Source organism: Orcinus orca, chromosome 7, assembly GCF_937001465.1.
Source record: "Orcinus orca chromosome 7, mOrcOrc1.1, whole genome shotgun sequence".
Taxonomy (NCBI): domain Eukaryota; kingdom Metazoa; phylum Chordata; class Mammalia; order Artiodactyla; family Delphinidae; genus Orcinus; species Orcinus orca.
The window spans coordinates 120,681,216-120,700,562 of record NC_064565.1 but is presented as its reverse complement, the minus strand read 5'-3'; the positions used below and the strand labels follow the sequence as shown (position 1 = coordinate 120,700,562).

Here is a 19,347-nt window from a genome sequence, read left to right as displayed (position 1 = left end):
CGCAGCCACAGGGGTGCGGAGGGCAAAGCGGAGAGATTCCCGCACAGAGGATCAGGGCCGACCGGCACTCACCAGCCCGAGAGGCTTGTCTGCTCCCCCGCCAGGGTGGGCGGGGCAGGGAGCTGAGGCTCGGGCTTCTGTCGGAGCGCAGGGAGAGGACTGGGGGTGGCGGCGTGAACACAGCCTGCAGAGGGTTAGTGCACCACGGCTAGCCAGGAGGGAGTCCGGTGAAAAGTCTGGAGCTGCCGAAGGGTCAAGAGGCTTGTGCGCGAGGAGAAGGGATTAAGAACGCTGCTTAAAGGAGCTCCAGACACGGGCGCGAGCCGCGGGTAAAAGCGCGGACCCCAGAGACGGGCATGAGACGCTAAGGCTGCTGCTGCCGCCACCAAGAAGCCTGTGTGCGAGCACAGGTCACTATCCACACCCACCTTCCAGGGAGCCTGTGCAGCCCGCCACCGCCAGGGTCCCGGGATCCAGGGACAACTTCCCTGCGAGAACGCACGGCGCACCTCAGGATGGTGCAACGTCACGCCGGCCTCTGCCGCCGCAGGCCCGCCCCGCAACCGCAACCGTGCCCCTCCCTCCCCCCGCCTCAGTGAGCCAGAGCCCCCGAATCAGCGGCTCCTTTAACCCCGTCCTGTCTGAGCAAAGAACAGACGCCCTCCGGCGACCTACATGCAGAGGCGGGGCCAAATCCAAAGCTGAGCCCTGGGAGCTGTGAGAACAAAGAAGAGAAAGGGAAATCTCTCCCAGCCGCCTCAGGAGCAGCGGATTAAAGCTCCACAATCAACTTGATGTAACCTGCATCTGTGGAATACATGAATAGACAATGAATCATCCCAAATTGGGGAGGTGGACTTTGAGAGCAAGATTTATGATTTTTTCCCCTTTTCCTCTTTTTGTGTGTATGTGTATGCTTCTGTGTGAGATTTTGTCTGCATAGCTTTGCTTCCACCATTTGTCCTAGGGCTCTATCCGTCCGGTTTTTTGTTTGTTTGGGGTTTTTTTTTTAAATTTTTTTCTTAATAATTATTTTTTATTTTAATAACTTTATTATATTTTATCTTACTTTATTTTATTTTACTTTATCTTCTTTCTTTGTTTCTTTTTTCCTTCCTTCCTTCCTCCCTCCCTCCCTCCTTTCTTTCCTTCTTTCCTCCTTTCTTTCTTTCTTTCTACTTCTACTAATTCTTTCTTTCTACTTTTTCTCCCTTTTATTCTGAGCCGTGTGGATGAAAGGCTCTTGGTGCTGCAGCCAGGAGTCAGTGCTGTGCCTCTGAGGTGGGAGAGCCAACTTCAGTACACTGGTCCACAAGAGACCTCCCAGCTCCACGTAATATGAAATGGCGAAAATCTCCCAGAGATCTCCATCTCAACACCAACACCCAGCTTCACTCAACGACCAGCAAGCTACAGTGCTGGACACCCTATGTCAAACAACTAGCAAGACAGGAACACAACCCCACCCATTAGCAGAGAGGCTGCCTAAAATCATAATAAGTCCACAGACACCCCAAAACACACCACCAGACGTGGACTTGCCCACCAGAAAGACAAGATCCAGCCTCATCCACCAGAACACAGGCACTAGTCCCCTCTACCAGGAAGCCTACGCAACCCACTGAACCAACCTTAGCCACGGGGGACAGACACCAAAAACAACGGGAACTACGAACCTGCAGCCTGCAAAAAGGAGACCCCACACACAGTAAGATAAGCAAAATGAGAAGACAAAAAAAACACAGCAGTTGAAGGAGCAAGATAAAAACCCACCAGACCTAACAAATGAAGAGGAAATAGGCAGTCTACCTGAAAAAGAATTCAGAATAATGATAATAAAGATGATCCAAAATCTTGGAAATAGAATAGAGAAAATGCAAGAAACATTTAACAAGGACCTAGAAGAACTAAAGATGAAACAAGCAATGATGAACAACACAATAAATGAAATTAAAAATACTCTAGAAGGGATCAATAGCAGAATAACTGAGGCAGAAGAACGGATAAGTGACCTGGAAGATAAAATAGTGGAAATAACTACTGCAGAGCAGAATAAAGGAAAAAGAATGAAAAGAACTGAGGACAGTCTCAGAGACCTCTGGGACAACATTAAATGCACCAACATTCGAATTATAGGGGTTCCAGAAGAAGAAGAGAAAAAAGAAAGGGACTGAGAAAATATTTGAAGAGATTATAGTTGAAAACTTCCCTAATATGGGAAAGGAAATAGTTAATCAAGTCCAGGAAGCACAGAGAGTCCCATACAGGGTAAATCCAAGGAGAAACACGCCAAGACACATATTAATCAAACTGTCAAAAATTAAATACAAAGAAAACATATTAAAAGCAGCAAGGGGAAAACAACAAATAACACACAAGGGAATCCCCATAAGGTTAACAGCTGATCTTTCAGCAGAAACTCTGCAAGCCAGAAGGGACTGGCAGGACATATTTAAAGTGATGAAGGAGAAAAACCTGCAACAAAGATTACTCTACACAGCAAGGATCTCATTCAGATTTGATGGAGAAATTAAAACCTTTACAGACAAGCAAAAGCTGAGAGAGTTCAGCACCACCAAACCAGCTTTACAACAAATGCTAAAGGATCTTCTCTAGGCAAGAAACACAAGAGAAGGAAAAGACCTATAATAACAAACCTAAAACAATTAAGAAAATGGGAATAGGAACATACGTATCGATAATTACCTTAAATGTAAATGGATTAAATGCTCCCACCAAAAGACACAGACTGGCTGAATGGATACAAAAACAAGACCCATATATATGCTGTCTACAAGAGACCCACTTCAGACCTAGAGATGCATACAGACTGAAAGTGAGGGGATGGAAAAAGATATTCCATGCAAATGGAAACCAAAAGAAAGCTGGAGTAGCAATTCTCATATCAGACAAAATAGACCTCTTTAAAATAAAAACCATTAGAAGAGACAAAGCAGGACACTACATAATGATCAAGGGATAGATCCAAGAAGAAGATATAACAATTGTAAATATTTATGCACCCAACATAGGAGCACCTCAATACATAAGGCAAATACTAACAGCCATAAAAGGGGAAATCGACAGTAACACATTCATAGTAGGGGACTTTAACACCCCACTTTCGCCAATTGACAGATCATCCAAAATGAAAATAAATAAGGAAACACAAGCTTTAAATGATACATTAAACAAAATGGACTTAATTGATATTTATAGGACATTCTATCCAAAAACAACAGAATACACATTTTTCTCAAGTGCTCATGGAACAATCTCCAGGATAGATCATATCTTGGGTCACAAATCAAGCCTTGGTAAATTTAAGAAAATTGAAATTGTATCAAGTATCTTTTCCGACCACAACGCTATGAGACTAGATATCAATTACAGGAAAAATATCTGTAAAAAATACAAACACATGAAGGCTAAACAATACACTACTTAATAACGAAGTGATCACTGAAGAAGTCGAAGAGGAAATCAAAAAATACCTAGAAACAAATGACAATGGAGACACGACAACCCAAAACCTATGGGATGCAGCAAAACAGTTCTAAGAGGGAAGTTTATAGCAATACAATCCTACCTTAAGAAACAGGAAACATCTCGAATAAACAACCTAACCTTGCACCTAGAGCAATTAGAGAAAGAAGAACAGAAAAACCCCAAAGTTAGCAGGAGGAAAGAAATCATAAAAATCAGATCAGAAATAAATGAAAAAGAAATGAAGGAAATGATAGCAAAGATCAATAAAACTAAAAGCTGGTTCTTTGAGAAGATAAACAAAATTGATAAACCATTAGCCAGACTCATCAAGAAAAGAAGGGAGAAGACTCAAATCAATAGAATTAGAAATGAAAAAGGAGAAGTAACAACTGACACTGCAGAAATACAAAAGATCATGAGAGATTACTACAAGCAACTCTATGCCAATAAAATGGACAACCTGGAAGAAATAGACAAATTCTTAGAAATGCACAACCTGCCAAGACTGAATCAGGAAGAAATAGAAAATAAGAACAGACCAATCACAAGCACTGAAATTGAAACTGTGATTAAAAATCTTCCAACAAACAAAAGCCCAGGACCAGATGGCTTCACAGGCATATTCTACCAAACATTTAGAGAAGAGCTAACACCTATCCTTCTCAAACTCTTCCAAAATATAACAGAGGGAGGAACACTCCCAAACTCATTCTACGAGGCCACCATCACCCTGATATCAAAACCAGACAAGGATGCCACAAAGAAAGAAAACTACAGTCCAATATCACTGATGAACATAGATGCAAAAATCCTCAACAAAATACTAGCAAACAGGGCTTCCCTGGTGGCGCAGTGGTTGAGAGTCCGCCTGCCAATGCAGGGGACACAGGTTCATGCCCCAGTCCAGGAAGATCCCACATGCCACGGAGTGGCTGGGCCTGTGAGCCATGGCCACTGAGCCTGCGCATCCAGAGCCTTTGCTCCGCAATGGGAGAGGCCACAACAGTGAGAGGCCCACGTACCGCAAAAAAAAAAAAAAAAAGAAAAAATACTAGCAAACAGAATCCAACATCACATTAAAAGGATCATACACCATGATCAAGTGGGGTTTATTCCAGGAATGCAAGGATTCTTCAATATACGCAAATCAATCAATGTGATACACCATATTAACAAATTGCAGGAGAAAAACCATATGGTCATCTCAATGGATGCAGACAAATCTTTTGACAAAATTCAACACCGGTTTATGATAAAAAGCCTCCAGAAAGTAGTCATAGAGGGAACTTTCCTCAACATAATAAAGGCCATATATGACAAACCCACAGCCAACATCGTCCTCAATGGTGAAAAACTGAAAGCATTTCCACTAAGATCAGGAATAAGACAAGTTTGCCCACTCTCACCACTCTTATTCAACACAGTTTTGGAAGTTTTAGCCACAGCAATCAGAGAAGAAAATGAAATAAAAGGAATCCAAATCAGAAAAGAAGAAGTAAAGCTGTCACTGTTTGCAGATGACATGATACTATACATAGAGAATCCTAAAGATGCTACCAGAAAACTACTAGAGCTAATCAATGAATTTGGTAAAGTAGCAGGATACAAAATTAATGCACAGAAATCTCTGGCATTCCTATACACTAAGGATGAAAAATCTGAAAGTGAAATCAAGAAAACACTCCCATTTACCATTGCAACAAAAAGAATAAAATATCTTGGAATAAACCTACCTAAGGAGACAAAAGACCTGTATGCAGAAAATTACAAGACACTGATGAAAGAAATTAAGGATGATACAAATAGATGGAGAGATATACCATGATCTTGGATTGGAAGAATCAACATTGTGAAAATGACTCTACTACCCAAAGCAATCTACAGATTCAATGCAATCCCTATCAAACTACCACTGGCATTTTTCACAGAACTAGAACAAAAAATTTCACAATTTGTATGGAAACACAAAAGACCCCGTATAGCCAAAGCAATCTTTAGAATGAAAAATGGAGCTGGAGGAATCAGGCTACCTGACTTCAGACTATACTACAAAGCTACAGTAATCAAGACAGTATGGTACTGGCACAAAAACAGAAAGATAGATCAATGGAACAGGATAGAAAGCCCAGAGATAAGCCCACGCACATATGGTCACCTTATCTTTGATAAAGGAGGCAGGAATGTACAGTGGAGAAAGGACATCCTCTTCAATTAGTGGTGCTGGGAAAACTGGACAGGTACATGTAAAAGTATGAGATTAGATCACTCCCTAACACCATACACAAAAATAAGCTCAAAATGGATTAAAGACCTAAATGTAAGGCCAGAAACTATCAAACTCTTAGAGGAAAACATAGGCAGAACACTCTATGACATAAATCACAGCAAGATCCTTTTTGACCCACCTCCTAGAGAAATGGAAATAAAAATAAACAAATGGGACCTAATGAAACTGCAAAGCTTTTGCACAGCAAAGGAAACCATAAACAAGACCAAAATACAACCCTCAGAATGCAAGAAAATATTTGCAAATGAAGCAACTGACAAAGGATTAATCTCCAAAGTTTACAAGCAGCTCATGCAGCTCAATAACAAAAAAACAAACAACCCAATCCAAAAATGGGCAGAAGACCTAAATAGACATTTCTCCAAAGAAGATATACAGACTGCCAACAAACACATGAAAGAATGCTCAACATCATTAATCATTAGAGAAATGCAAATCAAAACTACAATGAGATATCATCTCACACCAGTCAGAATGGCCATCATCAAAAAATCTAGAAACAATAAATGCTGGAGAGGGTGTGGAGAAAAGGGAACACTCTTGCACTGCTGGTGGGAATGTGAATTGGTACAGCCACTATGGAGAACAGTATGGAGGTTCCTTAAAAAACTACAAATAGAACTACCATATGACCCAGCAATCCCACTACTGGGCACATACCCTAAGAAAACCATAATTCAAAAAGAGTCATGTACCAAAATGTTCATTGCAGCTCTATTTACAATAGCCTGGAGATGAAAACAACCTAAGTGTCCATCATTGGTTGAATGGATAAAGAAGATGTGGCACATATATACAATGGAATATTACTCAGCTATAAAAAGAAATGAAATTGAGCTATTTGTAATGAGGTGGATGGACCTAGAGTCTGTCATACAGAGTGAAGTAAGTCAGAAAGAGAAAGACAAATACCGTATGCTAACACATATATATGGAATTTAAGGAAAAAAATGTCAAGAAGAACCTAGGGGTAAGACAGGAATAAAGACACAGACCTACTAGAGAATGGACTTGAGGATATGGGGAGGGGGAAGGGTAAGCTGGGACAAAGTGAGACAGTGGCATGGACATATAGACACTACCAAACGTAAAATAGATAGCTAGTGGGAAGCAGCCGCATAGCACAGGGAGATCAGCTCGGTGCTTTGTGACCACCTAGAGGGGTGGGATAGGGAGGGTGGGAGGGAGGGAGATGCAAGAGGGAAGAGAGATGGGAACATATGTATATGTATAACTGATTCACTTTGTTATAAAGCAGAAACTAACACACCATTGTAAAGCAATTATACTCCAATAAAGATGTTTAAAAAAAGAAATACGTGGTGCCTCATGGTCGTCAGACGTGGCAGAGCGAGGTCGGCATCCAGCCGCCTCACACATCTGGGGAGAGCCGGCCCCAGGAGACGGGCGCTTAGGAGGCTGAGGCAGCGGAGGGGTCAGTATTTCTGTGCTTCGAGGGCGGCCCCTGAATCTGCCTTGAGAACAACGTGACATCATCTGGCTTCGCGGAAGTTTACATTTTTCCCTAATATCCCCCAAATCTGGATAAACAGTGTTTCTATTTCTTCCCTTAGAAAGCAGTTGATTTATTTACCTACAGCAATTAATTTCATTTAAGGGGGCTGATAGAAATACTTATGATGTATCAGGATGAAAAATTAATGGATGAAAAAATCAGAGTAGGGCTTCCCTGGTGGCGCAGTGGTTAAGAATCCGCCTGCCAATGCAGGAGACACGGGTTCGAGCCCTGGTCCAGGGAGACCCCACAGGCCGCGGAGCAACTAAGCCCATGCGCCACAACTTCTGAGCCTGCGCTCTAGAGCCCACGAGCCACAACTACTGAGCCTGCGTGCCACAACTACTGAAGCTTGCGTGCCTAGAGCCCGTGCTCCGCAACAAGAGAAGCCACTGCAATGAGAAGCCCGCGCAACACAACGAAGAGTAGCCCCCGCTCACCGCAACTAGAGAAAGCCCGCGCGCAGCAACAAAGACACAACGCAGCCAAAAATAAAATAAATAAATTTGTTTAAAAAAAATCAGGGCCAAAGGAAAATAAAGGCAGATCAGTTTGGAGAAGATGGCAGTCTGATTTGATTTGTGGATGAAATTCAGATTATTTAGAATGACGGTAATAGTCAGATTACTCCCAATAATGTTTTCGAAACACATGCCTCAGGGTGTTGATAGGGTTTCTAAAAAAATAGAGGAGGGTCCTGTTATCAAATACATTTGAGAAATGTAGAGTCAGACAGAAAAACAGGGGCCACCTGCCCCAGAACCCTTTTTCAGAGGATTCTCACACCCTTCATGTAATCTTCCTGAATAATGAGCATATTAAAACAATTAAAACAACAAGATCCACCATCACCACATGCAGAACCCCTGTTCATGTGCCACTCATATGTTCACTCAGACCCCTTTGTGCCCATTGCACAGATGGGAAACTGAGACCAGAAACCCCTCCCCAGCCCGGGTTCCAGGAACTCATCCTTGGTCAGAATTGGCCAGGAGAGTGTCAGCCACACCTTCTGACAAGAGCCCTGAGTGAGGGGTCTGTGCTCCTTCGTGGGGGGCAGCCCCCCTCAGAGTCAGCCCATTGAGGCTGGGACCAGGCCCTTTATCTCAAGAGGGGTTCCCAGGGTCCACTTCTCACCACGGCTGAGCTTGTGCACATCAGACCTGCCGGCCCCCTGCATCCTCTGGGCAGACAAGCAGCTAACCAGCAGAACACACCGGCAGGCTGGGCAGACTGAGGAGTCGGTACGTGGAGGGGAACATGTGCGTGCGTTTCCCTCATCAGGGCCTTTTGCCTGAGGGAAGTTTGCCCCATTCAGGTGGGCAAAACCTCAGGAGGAAAACCCACGTCCACTGGTGTGAAGACCCAGAAATGGCTGGGTGACCACAGCAGCTGGAGACCAAGGAGGAATCCCAGAAAGGGGAGATCTCACCCCAAATCTCCCACTGACCCCAACACATGTGCAGGACTCCAAGTGGCCATGAGAAAACCTGTCAGAGATGGCAGGGAGACAGAACTTGGGGTTTACCTGATTGACCTGATTAAACAAAAATCCAGACACTCATGGTGGGAGGCAGGATCTCCACAACGCATTGTCCAAGATGTGCAGGATGCAATCTAAACTTACTGGACATACAAACAGAGGGAAAACTGTGGTCTACCATCTGAACAGACCTCCAGCCCCAGTGACCAAGGTGACCCAGGTGATGAAGACAGCAGTCACGGACTTTAAGGGAGCCATTCAATGTGTGCTCAGGTAAAACGTGAAAGAATATGCTCACCTTGCATGAAAAAAAGGAAATGTCAGCAGTAATAAAAAAAAAACTGTAGAACATAATCAAATAGAAACTCTAGAGCCAAGAAATACAGTATTCAAAATAAAAAAACTACTGTGCACAACAGCAGATTGGAGATGATAGAAGACAGAGCTGGTGAACTACAGAACAAATCAGCAGAATTTATCCAATCTGAAGAAGAGAGAAAAGGAAAAGAAGTGAGCAGAAGCCCACTGACCTGTGGGTCAAGAACCAAAGATCCCGCCTGGGTAATCAGAGTCCCGGAGGAGAGGAGAGAGGGGCTTGGGGGAAGCACTTAGAATAAACAGCAGCTGCATTTCCCGTCTTGGCGAGTTACATGCGTTTGCTGAGGCGCACAGAGTGGACAGAGCATCAGGGGACCTGGCTGCCCAGGGGTCCCAGCGGAGGCGCCCAGAGGGGCTGGACCCTGATTCCCCTGGGCTCAGAGCAGAGTCAGCCGGGCTGTGCCGGAGGTTAGCAAATGCTCCAAGTGGGCTCCCCAGGACGAAATGCACCTGGACATGCCTCCTGCACCATTTCCGTCTCGAGGCACCCCGCTGTCCGGGACCTACGAAGAGCATCCAGCCCAAGCTTCGAGGTGAGCCACTGTGCCCGGGGCCTGGCCGTCCACCCTCAGGGTTTCCCTGCCGGCCTGTCCTCTGCGAGGGGCACACGCCTCCCCCCAGGAGCCAAGAGCCGAGCCGGAATCTGGACCCGGCCCCGGAACTCTTGTCCCACCTCCCTCCCAGTCACTGCAGTGTCCACCTGGGGGTCCCCCTCCCGCCCTTCCCTGCCTCCTGCCCTGCAAAGGCCACCCCAGGAGGCACCTTATTTCCCTGGTGAAGGGCTCCTGGGGCCAATGTACATGACCACACTCAATATAAAATTCCCACGATGAGCTAAGAAATAAGAAAAATGTTACTTATGGCTGAGTAATAGTCCACTGTATACATGTGCCACATCTTCTTTATCCATGCCCCTGTGGATGGATATCTAGGTTGCTTCCATGTCCTGGCTATGTACATAGTGCTGCTGTGAACACTGGGTTGCATGTTTCTTTTCGAATTGTGTTTTTCTCCAGATGTATGCCCAGGAGTGGGACTGCTGGATCATATGACAGCTCTATTTTTAGTTTTTTAAGGAACCTCCATACTGTTCTCCACAGTTCACATTCCCACCAACAGTGTAGGAAAGTTTCCATTTTCTCTACACCCTCTCCAGCATTTGTTATTTGTAGACATTTTGGTGATGGCCATTCTGACCGATGTGAGGTGATACCTCATTGTAGTTTTGATCTGCACTTCTCTAATAATTAGTGATGCTAAACATCTTTTCATATGCCTGTGGACCATGTGTACGTCTTCTTTGGAGAAATTTCTATTTAGGTCCTCTGCCCATTTTTTGATTGGGTTGTTTGGTTTTTTGGTATTGAGCCACATGAGCTGTTTGTATATTTTGGAGACTAATCTCTTGTGAGTCGCATCTTTGCAAATATTTTCTACCATTCTGTGGATGGTGTTTTCATTTAGTTTATGGTTTCCTTTGCTGTGCAAAAGCTTTTAAGTTTAATTGGTTCCATTTGCTTATTTTTGTTTCCTTTTCATTACTCTAGGAGGTGGATCCAAAAAGAATGAAATCATGCCATTTGCAGCAACACGGATGGACCTAGAGATGATCACACTAAGTGAAGTAAGTCAGACAAAGACAAACATCATATAATATCACCTATATGTAGAATCTTAAAAAATGATACAAATGAACTTATTTGCACAACAGAAACAGACTCACAGACATAGAGAACAGATTTGTGGTTACCAAAGTGGTAAGGGGGGAAGGGATAAATTAGGAGTTTGGAATTAACAGATACACACAACTATATATAAACTAGGTAACCAACAAGGACCTACTATTAGCACAGGGAACTCTACTCAATACTCTGTAATAACCTACATGGGAAAAGAGTCTGAAAAAGAATGGATATATGTATACGTATACCTGAATCACTTTGCTGAACACCTGAAACTAACACAACATTGTAAATCAACTGTACTCCAATATAAAAGAAAAATTTTTAAAGAACGCTATTTACAATACGGCTGCCTTACTATGAGCGTAATCATGTATTGTTTGGAGGCCTTCCTCTCATACATCTTAAGATAAAGGGGGTTTGATGCCAGCAGGTTTTTTTTTTAAACCTCAGCCTACGAGGCGTCTCAGGAGCAGCCCATCCGGAAGAGACGGCGGTGATTTTGGTAACACTATCTTGCCAGGAGCCAGCGAGCAGGGAAGACTCCCCGGGCTGCCCTCCGGTTTCTGGCCGGGCAGCCGAGGGACGCGTGCCTGCCAGGGCCTGCGGCGGGAGCCCATCGTGTCTCCAGGGGCCGCCAGACTGAAGGCAGCTCGTCTTTCCGGCCTCTGACCGGACGCCAGGCACGGTGTCACCAAGCCCGTATAAAAGCGAGGGGCAGGCACAGTCCAGGCGCGCTGGGGACACGGGAGGACACCTGCCTAAAGAAGCTGCGCCGACCGGCCCGGACAGACCTCAGAGTAAGCCTGGGTGATGCGACCACGGGGCTGGGCCGTCCGCGGGGTGCGGGAGCCAGGGCCGCACACTGGCGTCTTCTGGGGATTTAACTTTGTTAGCAGCTTCTGCCATTCAGCCTTCCGGTGACAAAGCCCGGGATGGAGACCGAGCCGCCGGCCCCCTCCCCCTTCCTCCCACCCCCGCCGACTGCGGGGACTGTTTCCACTGTCCGCTGCTGGCTTTCTGGTGCCCCTTGGCTGGCTGGCTGGCTGGCTGGCTGTCTGTCCGTTGTTTCCGCTCCGTGAGGGTTTGAAGGGCTGCACTGCAGGGCTGGTCTTCCCGAGAGTAAAAGCTCTGATACCCCGTGTCTCTGGGAAGCCCCGCAAGGAGAACAGCCAACTCACCTCAAAATGTCAACTTTTCCCTCGGTCAGAAGGAGTCCAGCGCCAACCCCTGGTCCCTCCCAGAGGCAAAACCCTTGAGTGGATGCACCCCAGCCCCACACACACACAGTCGCCCACGTTTTCACTCTTTTTTTTTTTTTTTTTTTTTCGTTTTCACTCTTTTAGTTCACCGGCAGCACTGCCAGCAAGGATTCGGCCCCTGGGGGATAAACTGCGGCGTTTCTAAGTCCTCTGGTCTACGGGGGACCCTGGGGGGATAGGAGGCTCTCCAAGATCAGCAAGGGGTCTGAACCAGGCTCCTTCAAATTACTGCCGCTGCCCTGGGTCTGGGAGTGCGTGAGATTTTGCCTTTAAGAGCAGAGTCTATTACCCACAGCCCTCTGGCTCTCTTGAAAGTAAGACTCGCTGGCCTTCAAAGCCAGACATTCTGGGGTTCATCTTCCTGGTGCAGGACCCCCAAGCTGGAGAGCTAACTGTGGGGCTCAGACCCCTTGCTCCTTGGGGAGAAACTCTATGATCGTGAAATCCCTCTCATTTGTGGGTTGCAGACCCAAGGGTGTGGGTCTTGACTATACTGTGTCTCCGCCCCTCCTACCTGGCTGGTGGTGGTTCCTTCTGTATATCCTCAGTTGTGGAAGGTCCTGCCAGTCTTCTGGTCACTCTCACTGACAGCTGCCCTGTGAGTAGTTAGAATTTGCACGTGCTCACAAGAGGAGGTGAGTTCAGGGTCTTCACCATCTTGACTCCTTCCCCATCATTGCTAATTTTGGAGTTAACAGCCTCCTTTCATGGAGTTCACTTATTTCTTTATTTGCTCTGCAAATATACGTGTGTATCCTGGTGCCACAGGGGGCCTGTGGTCACCTGGAGACACACCGAGGCCCATGGGACCCAGAGGAGGGGCCCTGCCTGATTGTCAGGGGAGGCTGGGGTCCTCAGAGTGTGGACATGACAGCGGAGTAGGGCTCATCCCTGGAGGCTGGGGAGGGGCTACATTCCAGGACGAGGGACAGACAGCCACGCAGTCACACAGAGTGAGGAGGGGTCTCCCCTCATGCCCATGGCATTCTGCAATTTCACTGTCACAGTAGACCCTGTCCCCAGCTGGGCTGCACTTGCTCCCAGATCCAGCCTGTCCCCACCTCCTTGGTGAGAACATGGTGAAGACAGCCCAGCCCCACGTGCCAGGGTGAGGACCAAAATAAACGATGGCCCTGAAAGATGGGTTCACGGCAGGCTGTCCCATCCCTCGGGCTCCTGGCGTGGAGGGCAGTGACCAGGAGGAGGGTGGCTCACCCCGCGGCTCGGACAGGACAGCCCTCCCCGCCGTTTCCCCGCCTCCCCCGCCCTCCTGCCCAGACCCTCCCTGCCAGCTTCACCCTCCGCCCTTGAGGCCTGCAAGTGTCTTTTTTGTTTCTCCTTCCGAATCCACAGCAGGTGCAGGCTTGGCGCTCTGGGGTTAGTCACGCAGCCGCGTAAACCCCGACCCAACAAGCCAGCAGCCTCGGAGATTTAAAGTTGTTTTAAGGGATCTGCTGCCGGTCTCCAGGCTCTGTGGTTTCTTCTTTAGTTTTTGTAAGCATCCTGCACCTGAGATGCTTTTAGACTGCGAAGCGGGCGGCTCATCATTCTTCCTCTCTCCTCCCGGGCTCCTGCACCAGCATCATCTCCTTCTCCCACACTGCGCCCTGGGTCCAGCTCTGGCCACAGATGTGAGCAGCTGTCCCTATGGGCAGCCCTCTGTCCCGAGGGTCAACCAGTGTCCAGAGCACGGAAGTTGCTCCCCAGTACTCACGCCCATGCACACAGGCACGTGTGCACACGTGCACACACATGCAGCATGTGTTGACAGGCTGGCACTGGGCCCCTTCTTCACTAGAAGCTGTGGACTAGACGCCGTGCAGGTGGAGCAACAGAGGAGCCAGCGCTGTGGGGCTGAGGGCTGGGCCTCCCCCCCGCTGCCCCCACCCCGCTCCCCCTCTGCCAGCAGGGAGCAGCCTGGTTGGCCCTTCAGTGCACGGCCTGAGGTTTTAACAGCAGCCAACTCTACATGAAAAACAAAAGCTCATTCTGTCCCCAGAAACTTACCTTGATCTCGATTTCTAATTAAGCTGGAGGTGCCCTTCCAATGATCTCGGCTTGTTTCAGGGGTCCACTGGGGTCCTGGAATCTCCCACCGGGCTTCTCCTGACCCAGTGTCCACCTGTGTGTTCTGAAACATGGGGTCTTGATAGAACACGTGGGGTGCAGCCAGGCCAGCAGGTCAGGCTGTGACTGCCGTTGAACAGACAGTTTGTCACTCATGGTCCCCAGAGGAGGGGGCACGCCCCACACTGCATGGCCTCCCGGGGAGCGGCAGGGTCAGCTGGGGGGCAGGGAGAGAGGGGGCTGTGATTTCCATGGGAAGGCCCAGATGAGGCAGGGCAAGCTGAGGAATTCCAGTGGCCCGGGGTGCAGGGCTGTCCCTGGTTTCTGGTACCTGGTCCTGGGTGATGAGGGCAAGTGGATCGTGGCCCGGAGTGTGGCAGCCCACAGAGGGAGCCTCTGGATTGGTTGGGGTATGTTTGAAAAGGCACCCAGGAGACAGGAAGCCCAGGCACAGCACTGGGACGTCCAGAAGAAGGCGTGTCGGGGTCGTGTGTGCAGGGTAGACACTAGGGCCCCGAGCTTACAGAAGCTGGAAACCTGGTCATGCAATGAGGTGCTGGAAGGTACCACAGGCTGAAGCAACAGACACTGAACGTCTCCATCCTGGAGGCTGGACTCCAAGAGCCAGGCGTGGGCAGCGGGGTCCCCTGAGGCCTCACTCCTTGCCGTGTGGACGGCCGCCTTATCCCCGGGTCTTCATGGGGCGCCCCTCTGTGCGTGTCTGTGCCCTGACCTCCTCTTCCTATAAGGACCCCAGCTCTACTGGGTCAGGGCCACCCTAGTGACCTTTTCTAGCCTTAATTACCTCCATCACGTTCTGCAGTCCTGGGGGTTGGGACCACCTAGGACTTGGAGGACACGGTTCAGCGACAGCTCAGGGTGCTCAGGAAGGGACACCTGCCACGGGGAGCCATATGAATTGCTAGCCGTCCTCACCCAAGACCACCTGCATGAAACATCCAAAGACCCAAAATGGGATTTGCCATCAGCTGCTACTTCCTCTAATACAGGAAACAGTTCCAGAAGGTGGCAGGGCCGCTGGTCTTAGGCCATGAGGGGCTGACAGTCCAACTCCCCAAAAAGGTGTACAGGGTGCCTGGGAAATGTCTGGGGCCAAGCCAACTTCTTTGTTGTTAACAAGCTGGTTTCATGTGCTCTCGCACCAACATGGCAGAAAGTGACTGAGGTCCTGTAATTCTCCTTTATCCAGAAAATGAGTAAAAGCTACACCTTGAAGAATCCGGCAAGGGTGTCCTACGATGCTGGAGTGATAAAGATGTTTTGGGAGAAAAAAATCGAGCTTCACACTAAACAGCTGCAGAACGAGGACATGAGGATCCGCAGGAGTGCCCTGGACAGGTGAGCACAGTGCCAGCGACCTGGGGGCACAGAAACACACCTGCACCAGGGTTGCTCAGCCCTCAGGATGCAGACGTCCACAGACCCCACCACCACCACCCGCTTCGTCTCCCCAGATCAGTGTCACAGGAGAAATGGGTACAAAACACTGAACACCAGCCACGTTAACTCAGATTCAAAATCACATTATTGAATCACTAGTGGGAGAGAGGAACACCCCATCCCTCCCTCCCCCCATCCCACCATCACCCCATCCCTCCATCACCCCATCCCTCCTTCACCCCATCCCACCATCACCCCATCGCTCCTTCACACCCTCCCTCCATCACCCCGTCCCACCATCACACTGTCCCACCATCATCCCATCCCTCCATCACCCCCTCCCACCATCACCCCCTCCCACCAGCACCACATCCCTCCTTCACCCCATCCCACCATCACCCCATCCCTCCTTCACCCCCTCCCTCCATCACCCCGTCCCACCATCACCCCGTCCCTCCTTCACCCCCTCCCTCCATCACCCCGTCCCACCATCACCCCGTCCCTCCATCACCCCGTCCCTCCTTCACCCCGTCCCACCATCACCCCGTCCCTCCTTCACCCCCTCCCTCCATCACCCCATCCCTCCATCACCCCCTCCCACCATCACCCCCTCCCACCATCACCACATCCCTCCTTCACCCCATCCCACCATCACCCCATCCCTCCTTCACCCCCTCCCTCCATCACCCCATCCCACCATCACCCCGTCCCTCCATCACCCCGTCCCTCCTTCACCCCGTCCCACCATCACCCCGTCCCTCCTTCACCCCCTCCCTCCATCACCCCATCCCTCCATCACCCCGTCCCACCATCACCCCATCCCTCCTTCACGCCCTCCCTCCATCACCCCATCCCACCATCACTCCCTCCCTCCATCACCCCATCCCTCCTTCAGCCCCCCTCCATCACCCTGTCCCACCATCACCCCCTCCCTCCATCACCCCGTCCCACCATCACCCCATCCCTCCTTCACCCCATCCCTCCTTCACCCCTCCCTCCATCACCCCATCCCTCCATCATCCCATCCCTCCTTCACCCCCTCCCTCCATCACCCCCTCCCTCCATCACTCCGTCCCACCATCACCCCCTCCCTCCATCACCTTATCCCTCCTCACCCCCTCCCTCCATCACCTTATCCCTCCTCACCCCGTCTCTCCATCACCCCGTCCGTTCATCCCCACTCTCCTGAGGGTCTTGTAGGAAGCTGTCGCCCAGGATTAGTCTGGCTTTGTCTGTTTTCTGACAGTTGTTCCCACTGAGTTCAGGATAAAACAACGTGTCCCTTCTACTCCTTCCTGCACATTTGCTTGACTTGCAGATACAAAGTCACCTCTTTCTTTACTGGGTGGACTCCAGGGGCCTGTGAGTGCTGAGGGCATCTCCCTGAGCTCAGGTGACCCTGAGCAGACCCAGGAGTGACCGCTCGTGGACAGCTAAGACGGCGTATTAGCACCTAGACAAGGATTCAAATGGCCAGAAAATTCCAAAGTGGGCGCAGCCTTAGCCCCCAGATAGCACCAGCAGCTGCCGCCCTGGAAGCTGGGCTGGAAAGGAGGATTCTTGGGGGCCGCGGCGGGACCAGGCTTGCACTGACCTTGTGAGCAGCCAGAGGTCTGGTTGGCGCGCTGGGCGCCCCCCCCCCCCGTCGTCCAAGGCTTCTGGCCACTCGGCACAGGCATGGGGGCCATGACATCTCCTGTCCTCACGGTGAAGGCCCCAGAGCTGGTCACTGCACCCACCTGGCCTCCGGGGGCAGGGGTCCTGCACGGAACCGTCACACGAATGGTTCCCCCCCACCCCAGGCTCCCTCCTGGGTCTCCGTGGCCTTGTCCCTGTCTTTCATGTGTCATCAGGCCCTGGGATGTTCTGGGTCTTTGGCCTATGGAGGCAGGTCCCAAGAGTGGGCCACGGGTCAGCACCGGCCCGGTTAGTCACCGAGGTCCTGGACTGCTAGGGGCCAGACTGGGGAAGGGGGTGACATCTTCGCCTCTCTGGAGAGAAGTGGCTGTTACGGAGCCTCAGACCCCTGCCAGCCCACACCTCACTCCTGGCCGGCAGCAGCTCTGGGCCACGTCCCCAGGGCCACCACAGCCTGGTAAAGGGCAGGAGCGTGGCCGAGGCGCGGGGCCCGGCTGTCCCAGCCTCTCCATGGGCTGCTGGGAGGCGCCTTCCTCACCTAGGTCCCTGGGCACTGGGACAGGTGTCTGCGGGGACTCTCGTTACCAGTCTGCCCGCCAGCCCTGGAGGTCAGTCCGGGCCAGGCGCCCCCCAGCCTGCCTCCCTCCAAACCAAACCACATGCTCACATGTGGCCCACAGGCAGGTGTGACCCCTTGGCCAGGCCGTTCCCGCCCGGGGCACACCGTGTGTTGTGCTGTGGTCACCGCAACAGGCCACCTTCCCAGGAAGGGACCGCCCAAGGGGCCGGCGTGAGGGCGCATCCAGGTCTTGGGAGCACAGGTGACTGCAGTGATGGGCGCATCCCCAGGTGCGAGTCAGGACGCAGCTGGATCCCCGCTTTCCCTTCTGGGAGGAGCCCGAGTGAGACCCTCCGTGGCAGGCGAGGCCTGAAGCGCGGGCACCAGCTGGCAGGGAGGGGGCAGCTTAGCTCGCACGCGGCCAAGGTGCCAACACACGGGCCCAGCTGACCCCAGCCCTCCCTGAGCCCAAACGGTCGCCCGCCCCAGGCTCCGCAGCGAGTGGGCTCGGAAGCTGGAGAGGAGGAACCAGATGATGCTGAGCAGCCAGGAGGCGCCCCCGGGGCCCACCCCGCCCGGCACCCCTGACCAGCCCGCAGCCTGAGGCCCGACCTGCTTCCCCCGACGCTCCCGCCGTGGCCCCCGCGCCAGCAGAACCGCTTTGTGGTTTTCCATCTCTAGCGTGACGCAAGCGCCCAATAAAATCTAAGATAAGTGGATGTTTTGTGCACATTTGTCTTCGCACCTGTAAAATGTACACAGATTAAAAGCGACAGTGACGCTACTAACTTACAACAAGCCACAGAGAGAAGCCGCTGGGCTGCAGGGACTCGTGCAATTTAAACACAGTTTCATTCACCTTTGATCAAAATGTGTGCAGAAGCTCAGCCTCAGGATGATGCCTGACGTGAAGGTGTGTAGAGCATGTGCTTCCCCAGAATTCCTTCACACTCTTTACTCATTACCAGGAACATCTCAGGAAGCTAAGCAGTCCTGTCCTCACAGTCAGAAATTTCACTCGGGTCTGGAGGCACAAATCTCCTAAGTCCGCAGAGGCCATCCGAGCCGGGATTCGGGGCTTCGGGTTCAGTCGTGTCCCCCCCGAGCCCCCCAGCGGGGGCTGTGACCACCGCAAACGGGCAGGAGGACCGAGCATGCAGCAGAGGCCGGGCCGCAGCAGGAGGACCTGGTCTGTCTCATCTCCTGATGAGGCCCAGACACCAGCCGGTGCCTGACCCTCTCCGCCAGCCTGCCTGTGTGCGCCCAGCAGTGGCCACTGCGGCCCCTCGTTGGCGGTGCAGGACTGCCGGTATGGGGCTGGGGTCTAGCTCACGTCACCTCTCCAGATTGAGTAACAGGGAAGGACAAATCTGACTCGATATTGGGTCTGTTTCTTTAACTTTTGTATCTTATTGCTTTTGCTACAAGTAATCACTGAAAGAGTGTTGCCTATAACCTGAAATATACAGGGTAGCCCATTCTCAAGGCTCTGACCTTTAAGGGTACAACACTTTTCATTCATATAAAGAGAAAAATTTGCAGGACAGAGAATACCACTTGTCTTGTTGGAGGTTTACAGGAACAT

General features: G+C 50.5%; 1 protein-coding gene across 1 annotated transcript; it reads left to right on the top strand.

Annotated features, from left to right (window-relative positions):
• The first annotated feature begins 11,516 nt into the window (after positions 1-11,516).
• On the top strand, positions 11,517-18,469 carry FAM240C (family with sequence similarity 240 member C). Its single transcript, XM_049712302.1, has 3 exons — positions 11,517-11,635; positions 15,339-15,523; positions 18,252-18,469. The coding sequence occupies exons 2-3, from the start codon at positions 15,378-15,380 to the stop codon at positions 18,364-18,366; spliced, it is 261 nt and encodes an 86-aa protein (XP_049568259.1). The 5' UTR covers positions 11,517-11,635; positions 15,339-15,377; the 3' UTR covers positions 18,367-18,469.
• Positions 18,470-19,347: the final 878 nt, after the last annotated feature.

Excerpts from the sequence above, each read along its gene's own strand:
- FAM240C (XM_049712302.1), top strand. The coding sequence starts at position 15,378 with ATGAGTAAAAGCTACACCTTGAAGAATCCGGCAAGGGTGTCCTACGAT. Across the intron at positions 15,524-18,251 it reads CGCAGGAGTGCCCTGGACAG|GCTCCGCAGCGAGTGGGCTC; the intron begins GTGAGCACAGTG and ends CGCCCGCCCCAG.